This window comes from Ursus americanus, chromosome 24, assembly GCF_024610735.1.
Source record: "Ursus americanus isolate L20-20 chromosome 24, mUrsAme1.1.p, whole genome shotgun sequence".
Taxonomy (NCBI): domain Eukaryota; kingdom Metazoa; phylum Chordata; class Mammalia; order Carnivora; family Ursidae; genus Ursus; species Ursus americanus.
Genome location: NC_142150.1, coordinates 41,583,227 through 41,609,983, shown reverse-complemented (window position 1 = coordinate 41,609,983; position 26,757 = coordinate 41,583,227). Strand labels below are relative to the sequence as shown.

The 26,757-nt window shown below is 57.9% G+C and overlaps 3 protein-coding genes across 4 annotated transcripts; 2 read left to right on the top strand and 1 right to left on the bottom strand.

The window, feature by feature from the left end:
* Nucleotides 1-1,140: 1,140 nt before the first annotated feature.
* CTSF (cathepsin F) lies at nucleotides 1,141-6,027 on the top strand. Its single transcript, XM_045775852.2, has 14 exons — nucleotides 1,141-1,459; nucleotides 1,670-1,768; nucleotides 2,048-2,132; nucleotides 2,225-2,286; nucleotides 2,414-2,489; nucleotides 2,989-3,102; nucleotides 3,221-3,366; nucleotides 3,455-3,551; nucleotides 3,631-3,711; nucleotides 4,432-4,551; nucleotides 4,638-4,702; nucleotides 4,802-4,892; nucleotides 5,320-5,378; nucleotides 5,460-6,027. The coding sequence occupies exons 1-14, from the start codon at nucleotides 1,250-1,252 to the stop codon at nucleotides 5,532-5,534; spliced, it is 1,380 nt and encodes a 459-aa protein (XP_045631808.1). The 5' UTR covers nucleotides 1,141-1,249; the 3' UTR covers nucleotides 5,535-6,027.
* Nucleotides 6,028-6,162: 135 nt separating this feature from the next.
* On the bottom strand, nucleotides 6,163-19,086 carry ACTN3 (actinin alpha 3). The gene is made up of 21 exons (XM_045775851.2): nucleotides 18,875-19,086; nucleotides 15,120-15,234; nucleotides 14,823-14,942; nucleotides 14,420-14,506; nucleotides 14,251-14,338; nucleotides 13,748-13,826; nucleotides 13,582-13,663; nucleotides 12,776-12,861; nucleotides 12,374-12,466; nucleotides 11,699-11,929; nucleotides 11,427-11,574; nucleotides 10,191-10,341; nucleotides 9,454-9,562; nucleotides 9,203-9,343; nucleotides 8,788-8,970; nucleotides 8,190-8,324; nucleotides 7,914-8,093; nucleotides 7,351-7,497; nucleotides 7,197-7,262; nucleotides 6,529-6,687; nucleotides 6,163-6,445 (listed from the first exon to the last, which is right to left on the bottom strand). The coding sequence occupies exons 1-21, from the start codon at nucleotides 19,019-19,021 to the stop codon at nucleotides 6,287-6,289; spliced, it is 2,706 nt and encodes a 901-aa protein (XP_045631807.2). The 5' UTR covers nucleotides 19,022-19,086; the 3' UTR covers nucleotides 6,163-6,286.
* A 776-nt stretch (nucleotides 19,087-19,862) lies between these two features.
* ZDHHC24 (zDHHC palmitoyltransferase 24) lies at nucleotides 19,863-25,571 on the top strand. Of its 2 annotated transcripts, none has more exons than XM_087855054.1 (3): nucleotides 19,863-20,214; nucleotides 21,336-21,613; nucleotides 23,690-24,972. In XM_087855054.1, exons 1-3 carry the CDS (start codon nucleotides 19,934-19,936, stop codon nucleotides 23,950-23,952), a joined length of 822 nt encoding a protein of 273 aa, XP_087711180.1. In that variant the 5' UTR covers nucleotides 19,863-19,933; the 3' UTR covers nucleotides 23,953-24,972. The 2 variants fall into 2 exon arrangements, with proteins under 2 accessions (XP_087711180.1, XP_045631777.1); XM_045775821.2 differs by lacking the exon at nucleotides 23,690-24,972 and adding an exon at nucleotides 24,980-25,571 and having other exon boundaries at nucleotides 19,868-20,214.
* Nucleotides 25,572-26,757: the final 1,186 nt, after the last annotated feature.

The window sequence follows — 26,757 nt, the reverse complement described above, 5'->3', positions numbered from 1 at the left end:
GCTCAAAGCCAGCTCTGGCCTGGCTCCAGCACTTACTTCTGAGTAGCTGGAAAGTCATTTTCACCTTTTTAGACCTTTGCTGCTGTAACAAGTCAGGCTTGGACCAGGTAATATATATATATACATATATATATATATATATATATATACACACACACACATATATATTTATTTATTTATTTATTTATATTTATATTTATATATTTATTTTAAAGATTTTATTTATTTTTTGACAGAGAGAGAGCATAAGCAGGGGGGGTGGCAGGCAGAGGGAGAGGGAGAAGCAGGCTTCCCGCTGAGCAGTGAGCCTGATGTGGGGCTTGATCCCAGGACTCTGGGATCATGACCTGAGCTGAAGGCAGACACTTAACTGATTGAGCCACCCAGGCTCCCCAGGACCGGGTGACATTTAATATTAGTTTTCCACACTCTCTAAGCCCAAACTAACTCTCCATTCCCTTCTGGGATTTCCTCAATTCCCTTAAACTCTCTCTTCCCTACTTCTCTCCCCAGCTGGGAACACCTTGCAGGACAACGTCTCTTTCCTATCTGTCTTTCCACTAGAGTGCGAGCTCCAAGCAGGCAGCACTATGCCTAATGCATCTATTCATGCATCTTCTCGCTGGGCCCTGGAACACTGCTGTGAAAGCTTGAAGGAACCAAAGAACAGCTCTACATCCCGCACCTTGCTTTCGTGGTTACCGAATGCTTGCGTGTTTGTGTTAGATCCCCACAACAGGGACGGCAGTGCCAGTCCAGGGGATATTACCTTCCATTTGGCTGATGAGCGGAGGAGCCTCAAAGAGGCAACTGAGCTGTGAACTCAGGCTCTAAAACCAACTGTTAACTATTGTCATTCCCAGGCCAGCATCCTTTCCCCTCCCTAAACATCCCCAAGACCTAAGAGGATTATTCCAAGACTGCCTCTCCACCCGCGTGTCCACAGACCGACCGAATTGCTCCGAGGCTGCAAAGTACCCAGCAGACCCCTCTTCCCCCCTCCCCCTCCCTCCTCCCCTCCCCCTCCAGCTTTGGCGAAGACTCGCCTGCTCAGCCGGCTCGGCCCACGTGCCTCGCGTAAATAAGAGAGTGCGCACGCGCACCGGGCCCGCGTCCATTGGCCGCCGCCCCGCCGCCCCGGGAGCAGGGGGAGGGACGCCTGCCCCTCTGTCCGCGGGCAGCTGCGCCCCGTCAGTTGGTCCGCGCGTCTGTCGGTCGGTGCGTCCGGGCCTCCGGCTTCGCCCTCGCCATGGCACCCTGGCTGCCGCTGCTGTCGCTGCTGGGGCTGCTCCTGGGCGCCGATCCCGCCCCGCCCCGCCAGGCAGCCGACGCTCAGGCCCGGGAGGCGGCGTACCCGGAGCTGCTGGGGCCCGCCCGGTTCGCCCTGGAGATGTACAACCGCGGCCGGGCAGCCGGGACGTGGGCGACGCTGGGGGCCGTGCGCGGTCGCGTCCGCCGGGTGAGGACGCGCCGGGGGTGGGGGCTTCCCGGTGCGGGTGCGCGGGGGCCCTGGTCGGAGGGTTGGGAACTTTGGCCTGGACCCGGGGTGGGGGTGCTCGGAGAGACGAACTTCTGGTGGTAGGGAAAGGGAAGGGGGTAGGGCGGGGCTGTGGGAAGGAGGGGCTGAGGAGGGAGTGGATGTGCCTGCCTCACCCGCCCCTCCATCCAGGCGGGCCAGGGGTCGCTGTACTCCCTGAAGGCGACCCTCGAGGAGCCTCCCTGCAACGACCCCACGGTGTGCCAGCTCCCTGTGTCCAAGAAGACCCTGGTGAGTGATAGGGCTCCTGTGATTCCCCCGCCCCCATGATGAGTTTGGGTCAAGTGATGAGGAGGCAGCAACTACCCCGGCCGGAGTCACTTTCCAGGCTTTAAGGGCCAGAGACTAAAATGCTCTAAGGGGGCATGACAGGGTGCTGACTTCGCCTCACTCTGTACCGTGGGGGTGATTGCCTTGGAGGTGGTCTTCACATGAGGCCCTTCCAGCTCCATCTTGCCAAGGCCTTGCTCCCATCCCAGCCCCCAGACTGGCTTCCTCCTCTCCCTTCAGCTCTGCAGCTTCGAAGTCCTGGATGAGCTAGGAAAACACATGCTGCTGAGACGGGACTGTGGCCCAGTGGATACCAAGGTTACAGGTGCTGGGATAGCCCAAGGATGCTGGCATAGTTCAGACCAGACTTCACTCAGGGTTCAGCCTTGATTTCTTCTCTGTTCCAACCCTATTCAGATGACAAAAATGAGACTTTGAGTTCAGTCCTTCCACTGTTGAACAAGGAACCCCTGCCCCAGGTGAGGAGCCCATCTCCATCTGGCAACTGGCTGCTGCTTTATTTCCTCTTCTCTTTCCCACCCCTGGTGTGGGCTCCCTGGTGAATCCGAGAAGGATTCCTTGTAAAGATCCCTGTGCCCTTTCCAGGATTTTTCTGTGAGAATGGCTTCAATCTTCAAGGAGTTCGTTACCACCTATAATCGGACATATGAGTCGAAGGAGGGTGAGGACCCAGACTTGGCTGTATCTGTCCCAATCAGATCAGGACCTTCCCCCCCACTTGGTACCTTGGTGTTGGAGAGGGGAAGGCCTCTTCTCTCATCTGATTTTCTTGGTCAGAGAGCATGGGTCTTCATCATTCTGGATAGAATGGGATGGGGCAAAGGCCAGATTTTCTCTGCTGGTGCCTCCACCTCCCTAGCATGGTAGTCTTTTCCCATGACCCTGTCTGAGGATGCCCTTTGGAGTCCATTTTGGTTCTGCCTTCACTCCTGGGATACCATCAATTCAGTGTGGCGCCAAAAGTTGTTCCCACCTCCCACTCATCACTTGCAGGTCTGGTCCTCCCCCCACCTCCAGCCCTCCCCAGAGTTCTGTCCTTGAAAAGAGCTGCAAGCCCGATCCAGAGCCCACCTACTCCCCAGGGAAGCCTGTGCTTGCTAGTCCCCTTCTGTGATCTGCCTGGGGTCCAAGCCTTTCCTCTCCTGCTCCTTGGTTCTCAGAAGCTGAGTGGCGCATGTCTGTCTTTTCCAACAACATGATGAGAGCGCAGAAGATCCAGGCACTGGACCGTGGCACGGCTCAGTATGGGATCACCAAGTTCAGTGACCTTACAGGTAGAAGTGGTGGCCAGAGCCCTCATGGAGCCTGAAAGAGTCAGGGTCTGCTCCCAAGGCCCCTGATCAGGGCTGCCTTATACTGTCCCCCCCATCCCCTGCCCACCTTTGCCCACAGAGGAGGAGTTCCGTACCATCTACCTGAATCCTCTCCTAAGAGAGAACCGTGGCAAGAAGATGCGCTTAGCCAAGTCCATTGGCGACTCTGCCCCACCCGAGTGGGACTGGAGGAATAAGGGGGCTGTCACCCAAGTCAAGGACCAGGTTGGACCCCTAAGAGGCAATGGTGGGACATGAGGACTACACGGGGGTTGGGAGGGAGCCCAGCCCTGACTCTGCCCCTTTCTTGCAGGGCATGTGTGGCTCCTGCTGGGCTTTCTCAGTCACCGGCAATGTGGAGGGCCAGTGGTTCCTAAAACGGGGGTCCCTGCTCTCCCTCTCTGAGCAGGGTGAGCATCCCACTCGACGCCCCTGCCCCCAGCCCAGCCCCTCCAGAGGGCTCCTCAGGACCAGCCTTCTGTCTCCTAGAGCTCTTGGACTGTGACAAAGTGGACAAGGCCTGCCTGGGTGGCTTGCCCTCCAACGCCTACTCAGCCATAAAGACTCTGGGTATGCGTTCATGGGATCAGGAGGGGCAGTGGGAGTCAGTGCTAACTGGATTCAGGTCTTAATGCTGACCCTTAATGACCTTGAACAAGTCAGCTCTTTGATTTCATCTGTGAAAAGGGGCTCATCTTGCCCACTTCACAGAACTGCTCTGAGTATCAAGTGAGGGGATAATACGTAAAGTCCTTGGTGCATAGCAGGGGTCTTGGTGTTTTTGCTGCTTGGAGGTCCATATTTCTGTAATACCACTAAGCCAGGTAGCAACACACCTTGTCCTTGAGAGGAGGTGTTGACTTAAGCTGGTAATTCGGTTCAGTGGTGGGCTTCAGCGGCCCAGGGATGAAGGGCTGAGGGACTGGGGTGGCCGTCCAGAGACCGGGAGCCGCGCAGGGTCTGGGTCACACTGGGAGCAGACTGAGCAGGACAAGCAAGCCAAGGTGAAGAGTCCCGGGAGTGCTGGGATGAGTTAGGATCAGAAGATGGGCATCGAGTCCCGTCTCAGCCCCATTTCTCCCTGGTTCCTCCCTCCCTTAGTCTCTGTTTTGTCATCTCTAGAGGGAGGCTGCTGTTCTGACGGCATGGCCTTGGTCTGGGGTGGATGAGAACCTTGAGACCTCACAGAAGGGGCTTGGGTGTAGCCCCTGGCCAGGAGAAGATGAGTGTGTGGTACACGGGGGTCCATATTTTCTCTCCCCACCCCATCCCACCCCCACCATTCCCCAGGAGGGCTGGAGACAGAGGACGACTACAGCTACCGCGGCCACGTGCAGACCTGCAGTTTCTCCGCAAAGAAGGCCAGGGTCTATATCAATGACTCTGTGGAGCTGAGCCAGAATGAGCAGAGTGAGTAAGGGCCAGGGTGAGGGTGGGGACAAGCCAGGTAGGGCTGGGGCCAGGCTGTCTCTGACGCTGTCCCTTGCCTGTCTCAGAGCTGGTGGCCTGGCTGGCCCAGAAGGGCCCCATCTCCGTTGCCATCAATGCCTTTGGCATGCAGGTAAGGCCCCAGCTCTGCCGCCCCTGCCTGTCCCTTGCCAGCTCCCTTCCCGCTTCTCCTTGGAGGTGGCCTCCTACTCTTTATTCTCCCCACCACCAGTTCTACCGCCGCGGGATCTCCCACCCACTACGGCCCCTTTGCAGCCCTTGGCTCATCGACCATGCTGTGCTGCTTGTGGGCTACGGCAACCGTGAGTTCCACTGACCCCCTCTCTGTCCGTCCACCTCAGATCACGGGCAGAGATTGGACCACAGCCTCTCCGGACCTCTGGAGGGGGAAATTGAGGGACTGCCTGGGAACCCTGTCCTTACCCTTGCTGCAGGCCATAGGCCAGGCAGGAGTCATCCGTCCCCTCTCTGGATGGGAACGCTGAGGCAGTGGAAGGTTGAACTGTTACAGATAACCTGCTAGATGTGGGTGGCTGGGTGCCCTCCCCCCCGCCTCAGAGCCACACCAGGTCTCCAGGAGGGTGGTAGGTGGGCCTGTCTGGCTTTCTCCTCTTCTCCTAGTACCTGTCGCCATAGGCCACAGCAGATGCTGGGAGAGTGCAAAGTGCTGGGGGCCCTGACTGGAGAATTGGGGGCCCCTGACCCCCTGCACTCCGCACTGCTCCCCAGGCTCTGGCATTCCCTTCTGGGCCATCAAGAACAGCTGGGGCACTGACTGGGGCGAGGAGGTGAGTCTTGTCTCCGTGGCCCCAGCCCTCCCACCCCTGTCCTGCCCTAGCGCCCTCACCGGCCCGCTGCCTTTCCGCCAGGGTTACTACTACTTGCACCGTGGGTCCGGGGCCTGTGGTGTGAACACCATGGCCAGCTCGGCAGTGGTGGACTGAGGAGCACCAGCGCGGGACCTGGTGCCGACCAGAGCAGCCCCTTCCTCAGCCTGGCCTGCATGTCCAGGCCCCTTCCCAGGAGGCACAGCTGGCTGAGGGACAGGCACCGGGTACCTCAGGGTGAGCAGAAGGCACTGGGCTAGGGCAACGCCCCGACTCCTCTCTACCCCACCCCTACCCTGAAGTTCCCCGACGGCACCTTTGTTGACTTGGGGTAGCCAGGAGGCTCTTGGGATGAAGGATGATGTCCTGGCGGCTGAAGCTGTGGCAGGAATCTTGGGCTTGGGTAAGGAGCAGGTGGGAAGAAGATATCCTGGCCTTAAACCCAGCTTTGTCCTCAGCAGGCTCTGGCTTCCTGCCCTGCCTTTCCTCTGTCTGATGCTATAAATTTTCTGGCTCCCCCTGGATTTGGGGACAGTACTTCCTTCCACATCTAGAGAAACTATTGTAACTGCCTTTTTCTAACAGCAATAAAGAGGTGTCCTAGGCCCCAGTGTGGTGTGAGTGCTCAGTACCTAAGGGCAAAGAGGGGTGGTAGGGACTCCTGGAGGGTCGAGGTTGGGCAGCTGGTCCTGTCCAGGAGCCTGAGGGCCCAGCATCTGCTTCAGGAACTGAGAGGAGATGGAGAGAGGCTCACGGATGGGTCTTTATTCAGACGTACGTGGCTGGGGCCCTTGCTCCGAGAGATGGATGGGATCAGCCAGAGGGAGCCCCCCCCCTCTGACTCGTGTAGAGAACCTTCGGGGTTGAGGTCAGAGGTCACTCTCCCCATAGAGGGCACTGGAGAAGGCCACGTAGTCCAGGGCTCCAACCGGAGCCCCAGAGCCCTTGTAGGGTGCCATACGACGAATGCAGTACTCGGCCTGCTCAGCGGGGAGCTCCCGCCGCAGCTCTTCGGGAGTGATATAGTTCTGGGGGAGAAAAAGTGGTTGAGGACCCACAGATCCTGTTCCCTGTCCCAGCCCACCAGCCCCCTCCACCACCTGGGACTCACCTTATCTCCTGCCAGGATCTTGAAGGAGGCCACAACTTGCTCAGCTGTGTCGGTCTCAGCTGTCTCTCGGGTCATGAAGTCGATGAAGGCCTGGAAGGTCACGACGCCGGCTGCGTTGGGGTCCACCATGGTCATAATGCGAGCAAACTCCACCTCTCCCTGCAGGGATGAAGCCCGTGGGTACTAAAGCCACAAGGGTCTCATGTCCCCTCCTGGGGACTGTCTAGCTTTGGCTTGACAGCCCCGGTTACAAAGTGCTCTCTTCCCTCCATAGACTGTGCCACAGCCTTGTCCCTGGTTTTACGGGGAGTCCTTTCTCCTCAGCTGAAATCTGCCTCCTGCCCCTGGCAATGCTGCCTATTGCCCTTTGGTCCTCATCTTTTCTCTGGAGCTTTCTGTAGTGCTGTTTCTCTGGGTAAAAATGTTGCAAGCTCAGGCTTTCAAGTCACATACAACGGAGCCCTGATCCTAGCTGCGTCCTTGGGCAGGTCAGTCGACCTCACTGAACCTTTGACAGTCCCTGTGTGAAAGGGGGTCATCCTGCCCAGCCCCAGTGGGCGTGATGGGGAAATGAAACGCATGGGAAGGTGGAAGGGATGCGGTAGGTGATCACGGTGTAGGAGAGAGGCACTGATGGGACTCCTGCGACGCAGGCTGGGAGCACTCACCAGGTCATAGCCCATGGAGATGAGGCAAGCCCGGAAGTCATCAGGCTCCATCATCCCGTTCCGCTTCTGTCGCACATGAGTGGATATCAGACTTGGTCCTCCAGCCCCACCAGCCCTCAAGTCCACCAACCCACAGAGCAGGGCCCCTGCTGACCCGGTCAAAGTGGTTGAAGGATGCCCGGAATTCGTTGAGCTGCTCCTGGCTCAGGCCCTTGGCATCTCGAGTCAGTACCTGGTTCTCCACCTCATTGATAGTGCGGGCGATGGACGTGAGCAGCTGCTCCCAGCCCACACGGATGTGCTGGGGAACAGGCGACAAGTTAGTAGGCGGCTGGTGCCTAGCCACTAATTCTACCTTCACTCCCAATCTGCTGTGTGACCCTGGGCAACTCTTCCACCCTAGTGGGCCTTTGTCCCTCTCTGGAGGTTCCACTGAGCGACCGCCAGAAGCCCGTCCCTCCTTGAAGTTTGATGACTTCTGTACTAAGTGTTGATCACCCAGTCATGGCCAATCCTGGTCTGGCTTCAGACAGCTGTGTGACTCTGGACGGGTCACTTTCCCTCACTAGATCTCAGTATCCCTGTGGGCGCATGGAGGGACCTGGCCAAGCTGAACCGGGGCCCCTCCTGGGGCAGACGTGCCGTGTCCAGCCATCGCCGCCCCGGGCTTCCCCAGCCAGGGCCGCCTCCCCACCCTTCTAAGCAGGTGCCTCTCACCTCCATGCTGTAAACCGTGTGCTTGTTGTCGAACACCAGGCTCTCCTGCAGCAGCTGGTGGTCGCCCTCCAGCCGGTCAATGTTGCTCTTGTAGTTGATGATGTTCTGCTCCTGTTGTCGCAGCCCAGCCATCTGTTCCTCCAGAGAGCCGGCCATCCCTGTGGCTAGGCGCCCCACCTCCTGTAGGGGGACCCAGGCAGGATGAGAGCTCCCAGCCCCCCGTGGCCCCGGCCCTGGCCTCACTCCCCCAGATGGGCCCCACCATCCAAGCCTTACCTCCACCTTGCCCTGGATCCAGGGCCCAACGGCATTGGCTTGAGCTGCGAACTGTCGCCGGAGCCTCTCGTTCAGCTGCTGCCTGGAGAGCTCTTCCTGCAGCGTCTGGTCACGGCTGGGCACCAGCTTTCGGACCTAGGAAGAAGGGGGCTTGTGCCTGGGGCAGCTCTGGGAGCGAGAAGATGGCTGTGAGGGGAGATGGGGTCCAAGCCCTAAAAGAGCCCCTGCTACTCGAGCAAGATGTCTGGGCTTACATGGACAAGCTCTTCAGCAGGTCACATGACCTCTCTAGGTTTGTTTTTCTCATCGGTAAAATGGGGCTGATACAACAATAACTGTAGTTTTATAAAGATGTCCACACCCCAGGCTTAATTCTACTTCACATCAGGCCCGAGAGGGAAATGCTGCTGTTATGGCCATTCTGCAGATGAGGCCATGACAGGCAGGGTGACTTATCCAATGCCACACGATGGCTGTGACAGATCTCAGATCCGAAGGTGGACTTGAGTCTCCACAGCTCGGGACACCCGAGGTCTCGGGGTGGTGAGAAAGCACAGGAGTGGGTGGGAGGCAGGGAGAGGTCACAGGCAGCACTGACCATGTCCCACTTGCTGTTGATGTCCTGTGGTGTGAGGTTGATGTAGGGGTTGGTGGAGCTGGGCCGTAGTCCGTACGTTTGGCAGATCTTCTGGATCTCACCCTGGATACCCAGGATGGCTCCTCGCTCTCGGTCAGCCTCCGGCAACGTAGCCTTGAATTGCTCATGTGCAGTCAGCAAGCTCTGGGAGCAACAGGCAGGAAGCATGAGCCCGCAGCCTCCACTTCCCACAGGCAATGAAAAGGCCGCAGCGTGCTGCAGGCCACCCAGTGGGTCCACAGCAGGCCTCCTGTCTCCCAGCCTAGCATTTGGGATCCCCAGGAATCCAAAGAAAGAAACCCTAGAAACCCAGGATCCTAGGCTCGCTTCCCTGTCACCCCATCCAATCCCCCACACCTGGGACCCCCGCATCCACCTGCGTCTCCTCCACCGAGTGCACGAGCCACACGTCCTGCAGGTCCTCCACGGCCCCATCCAGCCAGTTGTTGAAGGGCGCTGCCCGCCGGGCAAACTCCAGCTGCAGCTGGTCGACGGTCTCCAGGAGTTTCTCCATCCGCTGGGGGCCACGGGGATGGCGAGTCAGCAGCCTGCCCATCAGGCCCCTCACCAGCCTCCGGTCTCCAGCCCCCAGCTCCCAGCTCCCAGCTCCCTAGCCCCCAAACCCACTTCCAGCGCGTCCCTCCGCTTCTGGGTCAGCGTGCCCAGGCTGTCCCACTGGTCGCAGATGGCCTGGCAGCGGCTATTCACTGAGGCCGCCTCGTGGTAGTCCAGCTCACTGGGGGCGAGAAAGGGGATGACGAGGGGGTCAGACAACAGCCTAGATTTCCTCCTGCCTGCCCTCCTGGGCCTGGAAACTGCCCCAGATGGTGAAGGCCCAAGGGAGCCAGGGCAGGTGTGGGTGAAGCAAGGCATTCCTGGGGGGTGGAGGTGGGGGTTCCAGTGCATTCCTTGGGTAGGGGGCACCCCCGGTTCCTCAGATCCAGTCCCCTGGGGAGCTTTGATTGGGGGGGTGGGACTGTGCGAGAAGGGGCGGGGTTTACAGGGGAGGTGGGGAAACCGAGGCTGATGGGGAGATTTTGAGCTAGCAGGCCAGGGCCAGAGCTGAAGGAGGCCCCCAAATTAGGGGTAGGTCACGGGGGAGGGGCCGGCTGAACACAGGTAGGGAAGAGTGTGGGCCCCGCGATGGGGACAGGGTTACGGGAGGAGGAGCGGAGCAAGTGGTGAGGGGAAAAGACGTGGGCACCAGGCGGGGTTCCTGAACTGGGGAGAACAAAGTCTTGCAGAGGGTAGTGGGGAGCTGGGCGGGCGAGGGGCCAGGCCAGGTAGGGAAGTTGTCGGGGGCTGGGGGGCAGGGAGGTGGGGGGGGCTACTGGGGGGCGGGCCCAGCAGCAGGCCACGCCTACTTGAGCTCCTGGGCCAGCGCGGCGATGTGCTCCACGCGGTCCTGGTGCGCCGCCAGGTCGCTCTCAAAGGCCTCGTGGCGGCGCAGCAACGCCCGCACCTCCTGCAGAGAGGCCGACTCGTAGTCGCGCTGGCTCAGCATATCCTCCTTCCCTACTCGGAGAGAAGCCAGGCTCGGGTCACCCAGCGGCGGCGGCGGCTGCGGCCGGAGCCGGGGGTGCGAGCGGAGCCGGGCTGGGTGACCTTGGAGCGTTCTCATTTGTGAAATGCAAGTGATTACACCTGCCCAGCTTATCCTCGGGGTCTTTTCTGCGACGCCAGTGTGATAAAGTTAAGTGAAGCTGCTGTTCCTGGGCATGGCCCGTGAATGACGTCAGCGTCCCAGATCCTACACGTCTCAGAGTGGCCCTTAGTACAGTTAGGGTCTTACTGGATCGCGAACTACCTCCCAACGACTCTGAGCCCAGTGAGCCCCTGACCTGGTTTCCTTTGCTCACCAGTTTCCACAGTGCCAGGCTATGGAATATGTGTCGCATGAATGAATGATGAATGTAAAAGTGCTTTGAGAATGAATTACCATTATTACACAAATAAAACCATAATAATAATAATAATCACAGCCCCTACTACTTATTGAATGCCTCTGAATTTTGGTTTAAAGATTCAGAAACCTCCACAGAATCCCATAAATAGTTTCATATTTAAGGAATTCCTGTTATATCAAACCACTATTATTCTTCATGCCCATAATCCATTATTAACGTTTGTTCATTATTTGTAGGCAGGGCTCATTTATTTGTAGGATTAAAATCCCTGATAGAATACAGAATGACTGTCTTCATACAGAGTGATATATTTGACTCATGCAGTATTCTGCCACTGATACGCTCTGAGTCCGACATAAGTGCTTGTTCGGGTTGGAGCCTCACCTGCCACAGGTACAAATAAAATGCTAAATGACCAGTTAATCAAAGCAGACCTATGGAAGGCCAGAGCCAGGAGACAGGGGCCCAAGTGTACAGATGAAGAAACTGGGGTCCAAAGAGGAGCAGTGACTTGGCTGCACAGCAAGTCAGGGTGGGTCTAGAAAACAGGTCCCCACCTTCCTGGCAGAACACCTACTCGTGACCTGTGCATTTTGCCAGGACTCCCTCCCCCCTGCCCCCCCCCCCCCCCCGCCACCATATCAGTCTCCACCCAGGACAGCCTCAAGCCCTGGTACACTGAGGTGTACCTACCCCGGGTCCAGGCTTCGTGCAAGGAGGCCTTCTGCTGGAATTTCTCCGCCAGGTGCTGGAGCCGCTGCAGGCGCCGGATCTCCGAGAGCAGCCAGTCCTCATAGCCCTTCTCCACTTGCTCCAGCCCACGCCATGCGTTGGCGATGTCCTGTGGGGCAGGCAGAGGCGCCTTCCATCATGGTTTGCCCATTGTACAGATGGGGACACAGAGCCCCAAGTCACCCAGAGGATGTGGGCAGAGCGTGGGGTCACCCCTCGCTGGCCTGGCTCACCGAGACCAGCTTGCCCTCGGAGGGCATGAAGGCGGGCCGGTGGCTCAGCCGCAGCTTGGTCTGCAGCGTGTTGAAGTTGATCTCCAGTTGGCACTTCTCCTGCACTCGGGGCGGCTTGTGCAGGCGCCGGTAGTCCCGGAAGTCCTCCAGCTTGCGCTGCATGGCACTCATGCTGGTCTCGCCCACGCGGCTCTCCAGCCATGGTATGGTGCGGCGGATCCATTCCAGCAGCTGCCAAGGCCAGGCGGGTGCAGCGCGGGCAGTTCGGAGCTGGCCTGCGCACCCCGCCCGCCCCTCGCCACCCACACCCCGGCTGTGGCCAGAAGGCCAGGCCTCAAGCAGAATGGGAGTCCCCACCAGTCAGGGAAGGAGTCGGATGGGCAATGTCTGAGTCCAGGGACCAATACAGGCTGGCACAGAGCAAAGAGCCATGAGATTGCCTAAATGTGCGCGAACGGATAAAGGAATGAGTGAACGAATGATGAGTGAATCTGCGAATGACCAGGAGCTTGGACAGGCAGAAAGGGCAGGAGAGGGGTGAAGATGGCAGGAGGAGGCAGGAGGCCAAGGCCTCTCTGAGGGGAGGGAGGCTTCACAGGCTCAGGCCTGGGCTAGCCAGGGTTAGCAGAGCACAGGTATGGGAAGGGGAAGGGCCTTCTCTGGCCTCAGTCTCACCTCACTGGCAAGCTTCTCATACTCCTCCATCAGCTTCTCATTCTCCTGGTTCACGGCCAGCACCTTGCAGATCCTATTGGCGGCCGTCTCTGCCTGTCATGGGAGTCGGAAAAGGTGGGCACTAGAACGAACTGCTGCAGACACCCCAAGCCAGCCTTCCTCTGTAAAGCCCTTAAAACCTGGGTCCATGCGATTAGGGCAGCACGTCTTTTCGGATGAGGAGGGAGCTTCCAGGCCAGATGCCTCTGCTCCTGAGTTCCCCAGAGACTGAGTGTAGGCGGATGGGACAGTGGCACTCCCACCCATGTGGGATCCAGCACCTCCGAATGTTGGGATGCTGCCAGGGTTGGACCCCTTGGTCCACAAGCCCAGCCCAGGCAGCAGCAGCGGGGGCCCCCTTACCTGCTCAGCCCCGGCGAAGGCATGGTAGAAGCAGGAAACGTAGGTCATGATGGCTTTCTCATCGGGCTTTGGGGTGTTCACGATGTCTAGGAGACAGCAGCCAGTATTTATTGGCCAAAGCCAGGCTTGGGGAATGGGCTCGAGATCTCCCTCGAGACAGGAGGGGTGGAGACATCTAGTCACAGCCACCAGCTGCCAGCTACCCCAAACCCAGCATCTGCCTCTTCCCTGAAGCCCTCTCTGATTACCCCAAGGCCCAGGAATATATCCTCTATGGGGTGAGAAAAGCACGAGGGAGTGGGTGAGTGAGCAGACGCTGCAGCCCACACTGGCTGGTGTCTCTACCCATCCCATCACTGCATGGGTCCATCTGTCTGTCTTTTCCCCAAGTTCTCATCCATTGGTGCCCACACATCCAGGGCACCAGACACAGTAGTTGTTCAGAAAATGTTTGCTGCCTCAGTTGACTAAAGCGTTGCTTGGGCGGAGGGAAAAGAGGCACTGCCCCTAAGGAGCCCCCATGCTCCCAGGTGACCCACGTAACTGAGACATGAGGCAGAAGGTGGCACTGTAAGGGAAGAGGCAGGAGAGGCTGCTTCCGCTGGCTGGAGAGGGGCAGGGTGGGGGGGGGGGGTCAGGGTAGAGGGCTCCTGGGGGCGGGCACCTGGGACAGGAAGGGTTTTTATTACAGGGTAGGCTGAGGGGGAGACCATTCCAAGAGGAGGCGAAGAGCAGGGGCAAAGGGGTGAAGGTTGGACCACGCCTCTGCTCAGTGAGCCGAATCCTGGCCTGGGGCTTCCTCTCACCTTCTGCATCCAACATCCTGGGGATGTCCAGGTATTTCTCTGCCACCTCGAAGGCAGTGTTTAGGTTGCCAACGGGGTCATCCTAGGTGGGTGGGAGCAGGGAAAGGTGAGGTATCAGCCAAGGGCAGAGATTGGGGCGTTGGGGCAGGGGGCGGCAGAGGCCTACCTTGCGCAGTTTGGCATAGTCGATGAGGTCGGGGCGGTGTCGGTGGATGAGAGCACAGAGGGCCAGGCCATCCTTCCAGCTGGACAGGGAGAAGGGGAGTCAGGCCTGGATTCGAGCTGAGGCTCTGTCCTACCCTCACTCCAAGAGCATCTCCATCAGGACAGCCTCATCAGTAAGATGGAGTAGTCTGAACTCCTTGGCTTGGCATTGGAGGCCCTTCATCACCAGATTTGGACCATCTCCTCCCAGCTCATCACGATTCCTTCCCATACCCTGTGCTTGAGCCACGCCAATATCTGGATGTTTTTGGCCTCTGGGATTTTGCTCGCAAGGTTCCCTCTGGCTGGAACACCCTTCCAGGGATGTCTCCAATGCGCTCTCCCTCAGGGATCCTCCCTCACCCTCCTGGATTCAATTCACCACCGACTGAAGCCTCCTACTCTCAGACTCCGGGTCAGGGGCGCGGCAGGGAGAGCCCAGCGGAGGCCGTGCACGTGACACACCTGGTGTGGAAGTTCTGCACGTTGACGTTGCGGTACGGCGCCGTCTTCCTCTGGCACCACAGGAGCAGGCCTTCCTTGGCGGAAGTTTCTGGGCGGGGGTGGGGAGAGGTGTCGGCTGGGGAGGGGTCTGGGCCAGCCCTCTCACCCTACCGGCCTCCCCGCCACTCACCCTCCACAGAGATGTCCTGGATGGCGAAGCGAAGGATGATGGTCCAGATCATGCCCAGGGTCATCTTCAGGTTCCCGTCAACAATCTCTGCAGGGTGGGGAATGGGGACAGGTTCCATGTGGCGTTCAAGTCCCGTACTGCCTCTGCTGCCTCCCTCCCCGCTCCGCTGCTTGGCCCTTGGCCCCCAGGCTGGAGCTGGTACCTAGTCAGGGCTCAGTCACGGAACACTTGCTAGTCCCGGGTCCTGTGCCAGCACTGAGGGCACATTTGTCCCTTAACAGTCCCTCCTATGAGGCACGGATGGTGAACCCCACAGCTGAGAAGACAGGCTCCCAGCAGTGACTTGCTGATGTCAGGATGGCCCTCCACGCCCCTCCCGGGCCTCCTCCTGCCCCCTCCTCACCTTCGGCACCGATGGACACCAGTTTAACCCCCTTGCTGGCGATGAAGTCCAGGGCCTTGTTGACATTGGCGATCTTGTGGAAGCGCATCTTGCCTTTGTCTGGCCTGGGCAGCCTCTCTCCTGGGTGTAAGAGGAGAGGTCAGGGGTCAAAAGTCACAAGAAGAATCTGAAGACACTGTCCTCAAACGTCCCCTCCCCCTCCACGTCCCCTCTGGTGGCAGCCGGCTGTCGTGTTCCCCCAGCTCCATGGATTCCCCTAGGTCCTGGGGTCTCTGTGCCTTGGTTTGCACTCCTCACCTGAAATGACCTCCAAGAGCAGCATGAGTTTGAGGCCATTGCGGAAATCGTCCTCGATGTTCTCAATCTGGGTGCCAGCCTTGCGCAGGTGTGAGTTGCACCAGGCAGTGAAGGTCTGGGGGCAGAGGACAGCGTTCAGACCCTAGCCCTGGGCCTGGGGGACATCGGGGTAGATCCCAGAGCCCCGGCTCCAGAGTCAAGTCCCGGCTCAGCACTGACTGGCTGTGCATCCAGGCCCAATGCCCTTTTCTCTCTGAGCTTTCGTTCTCCTGGAAAAGGAGAAATGGGCTCTAGGGCCCGCACAGGTCCCAGTTTGGACTTGGGGCAAGCCAGCTCTGGCCAGTCTCAAGCACCGGAGGGGGTTTTAGAAAATTGTAAAGCATATGCTCCGAAGTGTGGGACCATCTGACATACAAGGGCCAAGGGTGATACTGCCCTTCTCACCCCTGCAAAGTTCTAGACTGAAGCTTACCCAGCCCTGAGGGCTTTGCCTGAGCGCCTGTGCACCTCCATTACTGTCCTCTCAGCCCCACTGACCTCCCTGGGCTTTGGTGAATTGGCCTCCAACTGGAACATGAGGGTACAAGCTTTACAAGTTGTGGAGGACCAGCTAGCTGGGCACGAGGACCAGCTTGACCCAGTTCCTGGAGGTGACTGCCTTTCCCCTCTCCCTAGCCTCAGCCTCAGCCTCCATGTGGGACGGGAGGGCTGCTATGCAGCTCTGCATATATCGGGGATGGGGGTGCCCTGCAGCCTGGAACACAAGTTCCACCAACCTACCAAGCCCTCAAGCCGGCACTGTGCCATCAGCCGTAGGGTCCTGGGTAGAGTCTATACTTGGGCTCCAAGCCCAGCGGAGATGCTCACTCACTATGACCTGGAGTATACCCTTTGCCCTTTCTTGGACTCAGTCTCCCCATTTGTACAATTAACTGGCCAGACTTCATGATGTCCCAAGGTTTTCCTCCAATCTGGCAGGATTCTAGAATTCAGAGCATTCCCCAACCACAAAGCAATTAATCCTGGCAGATGGCCCTGGAAGTCATTGGAATTATTTTCCTCAGCCAGCTTCCCTTCCTCAGACCAGCGTTTCAGCTGCCCGCGGAGCTGGGCATGAGAGATGATGCTTTAAATACATGAGGGACTGTCATTGCCCAGGAAAGGGAGTGAGCTTCCTGTCGCTGGAGGTGTATAAGTGAGTGCCGAGCACTACTTGATGGGGTCCCAAGCACAGGAGAAGGCAGTTGGATTCTCTGTGGGGAGTCGGAGATGCTCTGGGTCTAGATAATGCAGGGGGAAAGGCGGGACTATGTGGGGCTTCCATTTGACAAACATGAATTAATGAGATGGGGCCCCTGCCCTAAGGAAGCTCACAGTCGATCAAAGAGTCATGTTGATCTGAGAAGTGCTGGGAGAGACTAGCGTCAGGGAGAAGAGGGAAGGAGTTCTTCAGATGGGGCGGGGGACCTCTTGGGGAAGGCTAATGTTTGATCTGAGCTGCAATGGAGGAGCAGGGATTATTCGGACAGAGAAGGGCAGGCAAGGGCATTTCAGGCAGGGGCAGCCACACGCGCAAGTGCTCAGCAGTGAGAAACAGTTGCTACGTTTGTGGGGTTACAGCTATCTGGGTGCCACTGGAATGAAGCTGGGGGTGTTGGGGTATAAGTGGTGGGAGGCAGGCCGGAAGGGCTGCAGGGGCCAGGTCATGCACGATCTTGGGTGTTAAGCCAGGGAGTTTCAACTTGATCCTGAGGGCAACAGGGAATCAGGGAAGCTTTTGGGCAGAGGGAGGTGGGCAGAACTGTGTTTTAGAAAGCTCTTTCTGGTGGCAGAGTGGAGGCATATGGCTTGGCAGAGCAGAAGGGAGAAGTGGGAAGGGGGCAACTGGAATGGGGTGGGGGGCGGGGGAGAGGCCGGGAGGAAGGGTGTCAGGGAGGGGAATGGGGCAGGGTCAGAGGGATGGGATAGAAACAGTCTTCCTTGCTGAAGTATAAGCTTCTGGAGGCAGAGGCTTTATTTTGTTTGCTGCTGAAGTCCTGCCGCCTGGCCCAGAGGAGGACCTCCCTAAGAAATACTGAATGAATGCTTTTGAATGAGATTGAATGAAGAGGACTCAGGCATCAGGCAGGAGCAGGAGGGAGTGCTCCAAGACTTAGGGGAAGGGCAGGGGTAGGGTGAGGCTAAGCCGAGTACGAGACGGAGACGTTCAGGCTGGAGGAGAAAGAAACTCCGGAATGGCCAACTTCCAGGGATGCTGATTAATTTACAGAGAGCATCTACGCTTTGCAGCCATTGAATGAATGGATGAAGTGGGTGGCTGTAGGTTGGGTTGGAAGGGTATTCCTGATATTTTGTTAAATGATGCAGGCAAGTTACAGACTAGCATGTGTCTTATGAAGGGCACGTGGACCTGGATCTGAGGGAAACCTGGTGGGTGGGGTGGGGGTAGGAGTTGTCGCAGAGCAGATGGCAGCTGGAGCCATGGGCAGGGATGACATCACCGGGAGATTGCCAGACCCAAGGACCACAGCCCTGCTTGGAGACAGGTGCAGGAGGAGCCAGAAGGGAAGCGTGTCACCAGGGGCACCCCAGCCTAGTCAGCTGAGCCTCCTGGACTCTGGGGTCATCTCCTGTCATCTAACCCAGCAGAAGTGCTCTGATTCTAAATCCTAGGATTCTCAGATCCTGCAAATTCCACTGAGCACTCCTGTTCCCTGCCCTCTCCTGGAGTCACACACTGTTGGCAAATGCTCAGTGGGGTCCAGTGACTTCACTGAGTCCTCCCTCCCCCTGGGCTGCCACTCCCCAAAGTCTCTCACTCCAGCCCGGATCATTTTCTCTTTTGGGAACCCAGGTGTCCTGCCCCCTCCACTTGGGAAAGTCTGGGAGTGAAAATAGATCAGGGAGGGGGCCTGAGTGCCCTACAAGGCTGGGCCTGGGCCGCAGCTGCCCATGTGCCCCACTCCAGCTCCACCAAGCCGCTGCCTCAGCACAAAGTGTCCATCTGGCCGGAGAGTCAGGTTACTGTGTAAGGGGACCCAGGCTTCCCTCCTCCTTGACCTTGTGGCCTTTTCAGTAGACTTAGGGCCCCTAGGGTGGGGAGGGGTATCTTGGGAAGGAGTGGGGGTGGGGCAAGCAAGGAGCAAAGACCCTCAGGTTGGGGGGTGTCCTGTTTTCTGACAGTATATGATTTGGGTCCTACCTCTGCCCCTTTCGGGGCCTCAGTTTCCTCATTTGACAATTGGGATGGAGTGGCAATGAACCCCAGAGTGGAGAGAATAGAGAGGAGAGAGTGGGGAGGGGTCTGGGATGGTTCTTTCCTCCTCCACACTCCCAAGTCCACTAATTGCCAGCTGCAAGTCCTCAGGGTGGGGTCTAAGATATGTAACTAGAGAGTGGTGGGGGGGGGGGTCTGGGGAGAAAGATTATTTTCCCCACACTCCCCAAACTTGGATCTCCTGGGCTTCACCCAACCCCTTTTCACCAGGAGAAGTGGGACAGTGGGCCCAGGGTAATGAACCCCTGGGGGGTGGGGACCCCAGAAACTCTCCTTGTTATCCTAAACCCCTCATGAGGGCTCCCAGCCCTCTCTACCAGCTCTGGGAGACAGTGGAGGACAGATGGGCAGAGCCCGGGCTAGGGAGTGGCACTCTGGATCTAGACGGGCTCTGCCCCCGACTTGCTGAGTTGCCAAGGACAAACCGCCCGGCTTCTCAGGCCTCAGTTTTGCCCTCTGGAAATGGGTGAGCACTCACTTTCCGCTGCTGCTTCTCCCAGGCGGGGTCGAGCAGTAGGTCGCGGTCCCAGTCCTCCTCCTGTTCCATGTACTCGCCGCCTCCTCTGCCGCCTACGAAGGGCCCCTCCCCGACCCGCAGACCCTCGGGCTGCATAACCATCATCATCTTGCTCCGGCTCCTGGCTCCGCTCCGCTCGGCGCTCTCCAGAACACCGGGGCCGCGTTAAGTAGCGCCCGGCCCAGCCCCGGATCGGATTCGCGCTAAATATGGGGGAGGAGGGTGGGGCCGGATGGGGGCGAAGGCGCTCGGGTCGGCACCAGGCAAGAGGTTGCCTTGGGACCAGGGGACTGCAGGATTTGCGGGGGCTGGAGTGGATCCCACGGCGGAGATTCGGGGTCCCTGTTCCGGCTCCGCCTCTTGGGCGCTGTGTGACAGTGGGAAAGCCACGGCCCTCTCTGTCTTCTCACCTGTACAACGGAGATAACGCTAATAGTAGTGACTGTAGACCGGTCTAGAAGCTGCCCCTTAGGCCTCCTCCTGACCCTCTCCCTGCGCCGCGCAGGTGGGAAACAGAGCCCTATCCCCATTTCACAGTCAGAAACACCGAGGCGCCGACCTGTTTGAATGTTTTCTGGGGTGATGGAGACATTCGAGCATGGGGAGGGGTTCCAGGCCAGCTGGATGAGCCGATCCAGGGCTATTAATATCGGGGCGGCTGGGGGCTGAGGGGAAATGTGCTGAGCCGGGAAACCCCGACGCCACCGAGACTGCAATTCAATCCTCCAAACCAGACCGCTAGACCGGAGGGCGGGGCTTCCGCGGGAGGGGCGGGGGCTCCGCGGGTGGGCGTGGCTATAACGCGCTGCCCTACGCAGCTCTAGCGCCAACTGGATTCCAAGCTTCTCCGTGGCTCACGCGGCTTTCCAATCACATGTCTGCATCTATTGGCGGCTCCCTGTGACTCCAAACTCCCTTCGGAGCTTCTATTGGTCTTAGCAGACGTCCGTCTGCCACTATCCCCGCCCCAATACGGAAGCGGCGGGGTACTCGGGATCCAACAGCCGGTGGGTCCGGGCCATGGGGCAGCCCTGGGCGGTGGGGAGCGCGGAGGGGGCGCCCGCGCGGCTGCCTCTCGTGCTCACCGCGCTGTGGGCCGCGGCTGTGGGCCTGGAGTTGGCCTACGTGCTGGTTCTGGGTCCCGGGCCGCCCCCGCTGGGACCCCTGGCTCGGGCCTTGCAGCTTGTGCTGGCGGCCTTCCAGCTGCTCAACCTGCTGGGCAACGTGGGGCTCTTCCTGCGCTCGGACCCCAGCATCCGGGGCGTGATGCTGGCCGGCCGCGGTCTGGGCCAGGGCTGGGCGTGAGTGGGGCGCGGGATCTGGGGGTTTGGCGGGGGGAGGGGAGAGCAGGAGCCTTGGACAGGGGGAGGTGCTCTAGGACCAGAAGATGTTAGAACCAGATTACGATAGGATCCGCTTGTTAGAGCCAGAACACTTTTTTACAGGTAGATCCGGAAGAAATACCATTCATTCGCTTATTATTTAATGAGCACCTACTGTGTGCAAGGTACTGTTCCGGCCACTGGAGATACAATAAAATAGATAGATTCCTGACCTCCTGGAGCTGATTTCAGTGGGGGAGGGGGCAGATGATAAGCTATAGGTATAATAAATAAGGAAATTATATAGAATATTAGAAGATGGTGGTGGTATGGAAACAAGAAGTACAGCAGGGTAAAGGGTGTTCAGGTTGCAGTTTTGAATAGTGTGGTCAAGGTAGGCATTTGAGCAAAGACTTTAAGGAGGTGGGGGAGTTAGCCATGTGGGAATCTGGGGGAGAGTGTTCCAGGTAGAAGGAACAGACAATGCAAAGACTGAGGCAGTTGTGTGCCTTGCATGTTCCCGGAACAGCAGGAAGGCCAGTGTGGCTGGTGTGGAGTGAGAGAGGGAGAAGAGAGAGGGGAGAGATAGAAAGACCTTGGAGGACATTGAAGGCTTTGCTTTTTACTGGCAGTGAGGTGGACAGCCATTGTAGGGTTTTGAGTAGAGGAGGAGGGCACGACTTAGATTTTTAAGGATTAGACTGGCTGCTGGGGTGAGACTGTACCAGGAGGAACAAAGCTGGAACCAATCGGGGAGAGTAGTTAGGAGTCCGATGCAGTAATCCAGGAGAGAGTTCGTGGTGATTTGGACCAATGTCGTGGCCACGGAGGAAGTGAGAAGTTTGTTCCTCGATGTTAGAGGCCAGAGAAAGGCCTGAGGACTGGGACATCTGAGTGGCAAGAGCCGTCGGACCTGCAGGGCTGGAACTGGAAGGGCCCAGGGAATGGTGCTCGGCCTGCGTGGATGTATGATGTAGTTGAGGCTTATTGAGGGCAGTGGCTGTGCCCGCTTCCCCAGGATGGGCTCAGAGGCCGACCGGGCATGATAGGAGGCACTCAGAGCTGCCGGCGGAACTGACGCTGTGGTTCCTTCCCTGCAGTTACTGCTACCAGTGCCAAAGCCAGGTGCCGCCGCGCAGTGGGCATTGCTCCGCCTGCCGCGTCTGCATTCTTCGCCGGGATCACCACTGCCGCCTGCTGGGCCGCTGCGTGGGATTCCGCAACTACCGGCCCTTCCTCTGCCTCTTGCTTCATGCTGCGGGCGTCCTACTCCACGTCTCCGTGCTGCTGGGCCCTGCCCTGTCAGCCCTCCTGCGAGCCCACGCGCCCCTCCATACCGCCGCCCTCCTCCTGCTGCCCTGGCTCATGCTGCTCACAGGTGGGGAGCTCAGGGGGCGTCTGCAGAGGCCGAGGCCCTTGCAAAGTGGGCCATTCTGGTGGGGGATGGGATTTCTGGCTGGCTCGCCTGGTAATGTCCTGGAGACCCAGTTCCAGTGTCATTTATGGGGGCGTGAGGGCAGCCTGGGATTCAACTGGGTGTGCAGTACAGTAAATATGGGGCCTTGACACAGGTACAGAGCTCTGGCTGTAGGAGAATCAGGCAGAGATTCTAGGTGTTGGCAGAGAAGGAAGGACTAGTGGGAGTTGGGGGGGGTTGGGATGGGGAGGGAGCATTCTAAGTGGGGGTGCAGTCTAAGTGAGGGGAGCAGCCTGAACAAAGGCATGGAGGTTGGGCAGGGAGTAGGTTCAGACTGGATGGTGGAGACCCTCCCTGAATGCTGGTATGCAGAGAGAGCCCTGACTTGACTGGAGGGTACGGAGCCAGTGAAAGTTACAGGCAGAGGGAAACTCCAGTCTTTGGAAGTTGGGAGGTGAAAAGATGGATCAGGAGGCTGACTGAGAGGCCGTGTTCTGGATGACACATTTATTCCCCTTCTGACACCCTCCCCTCCCTGAGATAAAAGCCCCACTGATTTTTTATATTCTTTGTTGTCCCCCTCCCCCCCGCCGAAATGCTTTCTCTGCCCTGACTCCTTCCTCCTGACCCCTCCACAGTCCCTCCGTAACCTTGTCCTGCAGTTACTAAACTCCCTGACCACTCTGAATGTTTGCTGGGTCTCCTAATGCTATCCAAGCCCAGCTCTGTCCCAGGGTCCCCTCCCTGCAGCCCCGAGGGGTGGGGGGAAGGCCATGGGGGGCCCAGTGGGTTGTCAGTGTCTTGCTCTGACCACACTGGCTCCCTGAGCAGCCCTCCTCTGCCTGCTTGATGACCCCCTGCTTCCACTGAGATTCAAGCCCTCCAGCTGCACCTCCCTGCACCCCACCCCTGTGCGGCCAGTGCCTTCTCAAGCCCCGGGGCCTGTTGAAATCACGGGCGTCCACTCAGTGCCCCAGTTGCTCGGCTTCTTGGCCTTCTCTCCCTTTGACTTCCTTCACCTACTCCCACATCCACCCTACACCTTGTCAGAAGCCAAAGTGTGTCATTTCCTAAATCACGCCATGAGCCAGTCACCCCTGTCCTACTAGCCAGCTCTCACTCTTACACTCCCCGACGCCTGCGCCGCGAGCTCCTGGCCCTCACCTTTCTGTCCGTCAGTACCTTCACTCTTCACTGCCCGATATCCAGCTTAGAATCCTCATTTCTACCGTTCTCCTGCCAACATCTCAACCCTCTTGGCTCTGTCTTCCTTCCACGGTGCCTTCCTGTCCTCTCTGTCTGCCGCTGGCTGCTGAGAGCTGGTACTCTGTGGCAGTTGGTCCCATGCCACGTTCATGGGTGCTGACCCCAACAGGCCGTCAGTCGTGCCTGGCCATCCTGGTTTCTCATAAGCTTGCTCCCCCTAATGACTGCGGCTCCAAACTTCCCACTCTCCTGTTCTCCAAGCCCCTACCTCTCTTGAAATCCGTCACAGAGAAAATGAGATGGTTAGTACATCCAGAATTGTTCCGTCCTCCTATCCGGAAGCCAGGCTGACTGTCCCCAGCTTCTCCTGGTGTCTGGACCTTCCTCCCTGCTTGGAAGCCTCACCGTGGCCTGCGTCTCCTCCTGCCAATCCCTCCACTGGCTTTCTTCAGGTTTTCCCACCTGTACAAACCCTCTCTTCACCCCACATCCTCCTCTTCCCTAGCTCTTGCCTCCTGGCTCTTCTGTTACCAGCCAAGCCTCTTGAAGGATTTACCCAGAGTCATAGGCTGCTTTTCCTCACCTCCCACTCACTCCTGTACCTGCTTCAAACTGGCTTCTGCCCCCCTCCTCCTCCGGAGAATGCCTTGGTCCCCACAAAGCCCAGAAGACCCTTTTGTGTTCTCTTTGCTTCATGAGACCTTTCTGCCTCATAAAACTGCTGGCCTCCAACCTCCTGGCAAGGCGGTACCCTGGGCGTCTCCAGCAGCTCGTACTGCAGGGTTTCCTCCTAAATTTTTGGTTTCCTTCTCTTTTCTTCGAGTCCCAAAGGACCCGGTCTCCTGATGCTCAGGTCACGGTGCTGCTCCCATCCCGCTCGACACTCTGGCGGGTCTTGGTACCGCCTGTGCACCAACCACCTGCAGATCTGCATGTCCAGCCTGGGCTTCTCTCCTGAGCTTCCAGAACCATCCACATACTCGTCTCACAGGCACCTCTCCATCCTGCCTCAGGACCTTCAAACAGACTGTCTTCTCCCCTCTTCACCTACCAGATACCTCCTTCAGATACCACCCGAGATGTCACTTAATTAAAACAGATGAAATCCACTTCTTTTAGCCTCCTAACAAGTCCGCTTGGCATTTCCCCACATAGCTTCTCTTTTTTAATGAAGTAGAATTCATAGAACATGAAATTCATCATTTTAACCACTTCCTAGTATTCTCGTTCAGTGGCATTTAGTACATTCACAATGTGGTGCAACCATCACCACTGTCTAATTCCAGAACATTTTCATCACCCCAAAAGAAACCCCATTATACCCACCGAGCAGTCACTCCCCATTCCTCCCTGAGCCCCAGCCCCTGGAAACCACTCATCTACTGTCTGTCTCTATGGATTTGCCTGTTTGGGACATTTCACGTAAATGGCATCATATATGTGACCTTTGTGTCTGGCTTCTCTCACTGAGCAGAATGTTTCATGGCAGCCTGTAGTTCCTTTTTCAGCAGATACGGCCCCTACTGTGGGCCAGAAGGTGCTGCACTTTCCCGTTGTAACACACGTCACATCTGTAAAAGTAACTGAGAAGTGGTCTCTCTCTCTTTCTCTCTTTTTTAATATTTTATGTATGTATTTGTCAGAGAGAGAGAATGCACAAGCCGGGAGAGTGGCAGGCAGAGAGAGTGGCAGGCTCCCAACTGAGCAGGGAGCCTGATGTGGGACTCGATCCCAGGACCCCAGGATCATGCCCTGAACCAAAGGCAGACACTTAACCGACTGAGCCACCCAGGCGTCCCATGAGAAGTGGTCTCTTAACTGTCTGTGAGCTCCTGAGGTCAGAGCTGGTATCCACCGTTCATCCTGTGCCTGCCACCGCATCTAGCACGTGGGAGGTGCTCTCAAGTTTGTGATGAATGCAAGTTGGATGTGGGGCAGGGGGCTGTGTCTGCCCAGGTCACCGGCCTGGGCTCGCCCGGGAGTAGCTGCTCAGCATTTGCTGAGCAGAGGAGTGAGCCCTGCTTCGTGGTGGAGGGTAGGGAGTGGGAGAGGGGCAGGAGCTGGGCTTTGGGAGGGCCGGGCCCACGGCTGCCCCCTGACCCTCTTGCTTTCTCCTTGCAGGCAGAGTGTCTCTGGCACAGTTTGCCCTGGCCTTTGTGACCGACACGTGTGTGGCAGGTGCACTGTTGTGCGGGGCTGGGCTGCTCTTCCACGGGATGCTGCTGCTACGGGGCCAGACCACGTGGGAGTGGGCTCGGGGCCAGCACTCTTATGACCTGGGCCCTTGCCACAACTTGCAGGCGGCCCTGGGGCCCCGCTGGGTCCTCGTCTGGCTCTGGCCCTTCCTGGCCTCCCCGTTGCCTGGGGATGGGATCACCTTCCAGACCGCAGCTGATGTGGGCCTCGTGGCTTCCTGATTCTAGGAAGAGCCGGAGCTGTTCAGAGAGAGGGTAGCAGGAGAGGGGGCTCCTAACTCCTTTCGGGCCCACCCCTGGCCTCAGGAGGGGAGGTGGGTTGGTACTTAATACCTTTCGGCAACTCCAGTCCCATCCTTGGCCTTGCCCCTGCCCAGCTTGGACTCCGGTGTCCAGGGCTTGGGTCCTGCAACTCTGCCTCTATTGGACCCCGAGTAGAGTGGACGGTTTGCTAAGGGGCTGCTTGGCCAGCCTAGTCACCCCTTTGCCGGGTTAATAAAGCACCCACTTGGTTCTTAGCCTCCCTCCATCTTTCTGGGTTCCTGGTCCCTCATGGTTGCCCCCCGGGCTGCTGTTTCTGGTTTCCTCTGATTGTCACGCATGGGAACCACAGAATGCCTGAGGGCTGAGGGGCCAGGGCTCTGCCTCCTGTGGCTTTGGTGTGGTGGGGCTGGGGCACCAGCAGACCAAGGCGGTATGTGGTGATCCTGGGAAGGAGAATCCCCAACAGTCTTTCCCAGGTTCAGTGCTTTATAGTTAGAAGTGTCTCCAAAGCACTCACTGTGCCTGTCTGGCTAACCTGGTACCGGGGCAACGATTACGAGAGTTGATGTGGTAAGATCATGGCGGCAGTGAGTGGAGGAGTCAGGATTTGAACCCAGATCTCTGTGCTTTCTCTTCACCCTTGCACAACTGAGGAAAGTGAGTAGCAGAGTCGAGGCAGAGAAATCAGGTGGGACGTTCGAGGCCTGCAGGAGGTGCTCAGAAGGCTAAGCTCTTCCTCCCTGGACTCTTCCGGAGCTACCTGTCATATGTTGTTATTTAAATATAGTAAATAGACTTTCAGTCAAATGTGGCAGGTTTACCTCTGTTTCCTTTTAAAATCTAAAATGATAAGACATAAAACAGATATAAATTTACAAGGATAAAGAAAATAGAAGGGAGAGAGGAGTAGACCGAAGAGCCTGATGACGTTCTGAAAGATGGGAAGTGGATGGAGGCTCATTTCCTCTTCTTAGCAGAGACTAGAAGTTAATTCCTAGAGGGAGGGCCAAGAGGCAGCCAACCTGCCCCACAGAGCCCTGGAGAGGCTCTGGAACTCTCCTGGCACCATGGAAGGCAGGGCTTGGGACTGACAGTAGGGACCGGAAGTCTGTATGAGGAGCGGCTAGGTTCCCCCTCCCCCCAAGGCCCCCTTGCAGCCAAGCAGCTACCCCTCTGAGGTACAGGTGGGGGCTATTCGAAGCAGCTTTGGGTCTCAGGGGAGGGTGGGGGGTGAGGGGCTGGACCAAAAATGGGGTGAAAAAGTCTACAGATGCTGCTGGGGGTGGGGGGGGTCAGGGGATGTCATGCAGTGACATGGCAGGCTTGTCACCCAGGAACCCTCAGAGAAGCCCATCCTGACAGGCCCTGCCCGTACCCACAAAGCTTTGGGCTGCTAGGACTTCTTTGTTTTCCCAAAAGGTGTGTTCAGTTGCTAGTTCT

Coding starts and splice junctions, on each gene's coding strand:
- CTSF (XM_045775852.2), top strand. CDS start 1,250: ATGGCACCCTGGCTGCCGCTGCTGTCGCTGCTGGGGCTGCTCCTGGGC. Junction 3,552..3,630: donor GCTCTCCCTCTCTGAGCAGG/GTGAGCATCCCA, acceptor TCTGTCTCCTAG/AGCTCTTGGACTGTGACAAA. Junction 3,712..4,431: donor CTCAGCCATAAAGACTCTGG/GTATGCGTTCAT, acceptor ACCATTCCCCAG/GAGGGCTGGAGACAGAGGAC.
- ACTN3 (XM_045775851.2), bottom strand. CDS start 19,021: ATGATGATGGTTATGCAGCCCGAGGGTCTGCGGGTCGGGGAGGGGCCC. Junction 13,664..13,747: donor ACTATGCCAAACTGCGCAAG/GTAGGCCTCTGC, acceptor CCACCCACCTAG/GATGACCCCGTTGGCAACCT. Junction 9,563..10,190: donor GCGCTGGCCCAGGAGCTCAA/GTAGGCGTGGCC, acceptor TCTCGCCCCCAG/TGAGCTGGACTACCACGAGG.
- ZDHHC24 (XM_045775821.2), top strand. CDS start 19,934: ATGGGGCAGCCCTGGGCGGTGGGGAGCGCGGAGGGGGCGCCCGCGCGG. Junction 20,215..21,335: donor GGTCTGGGCCAGGGCTGGGC/GTGAGTGGGGCG, acceptor CCTTCCCTGCAG/TTACTGCTACCAGTGCCAAA. Junction 21,614..24,979: donor CTGGCTCATGCTGCTCACAG/GTGGGGAGCTCA, acceptor TTCTCCTTGCAG/GCAGAGTGTCTCTGGCACAG.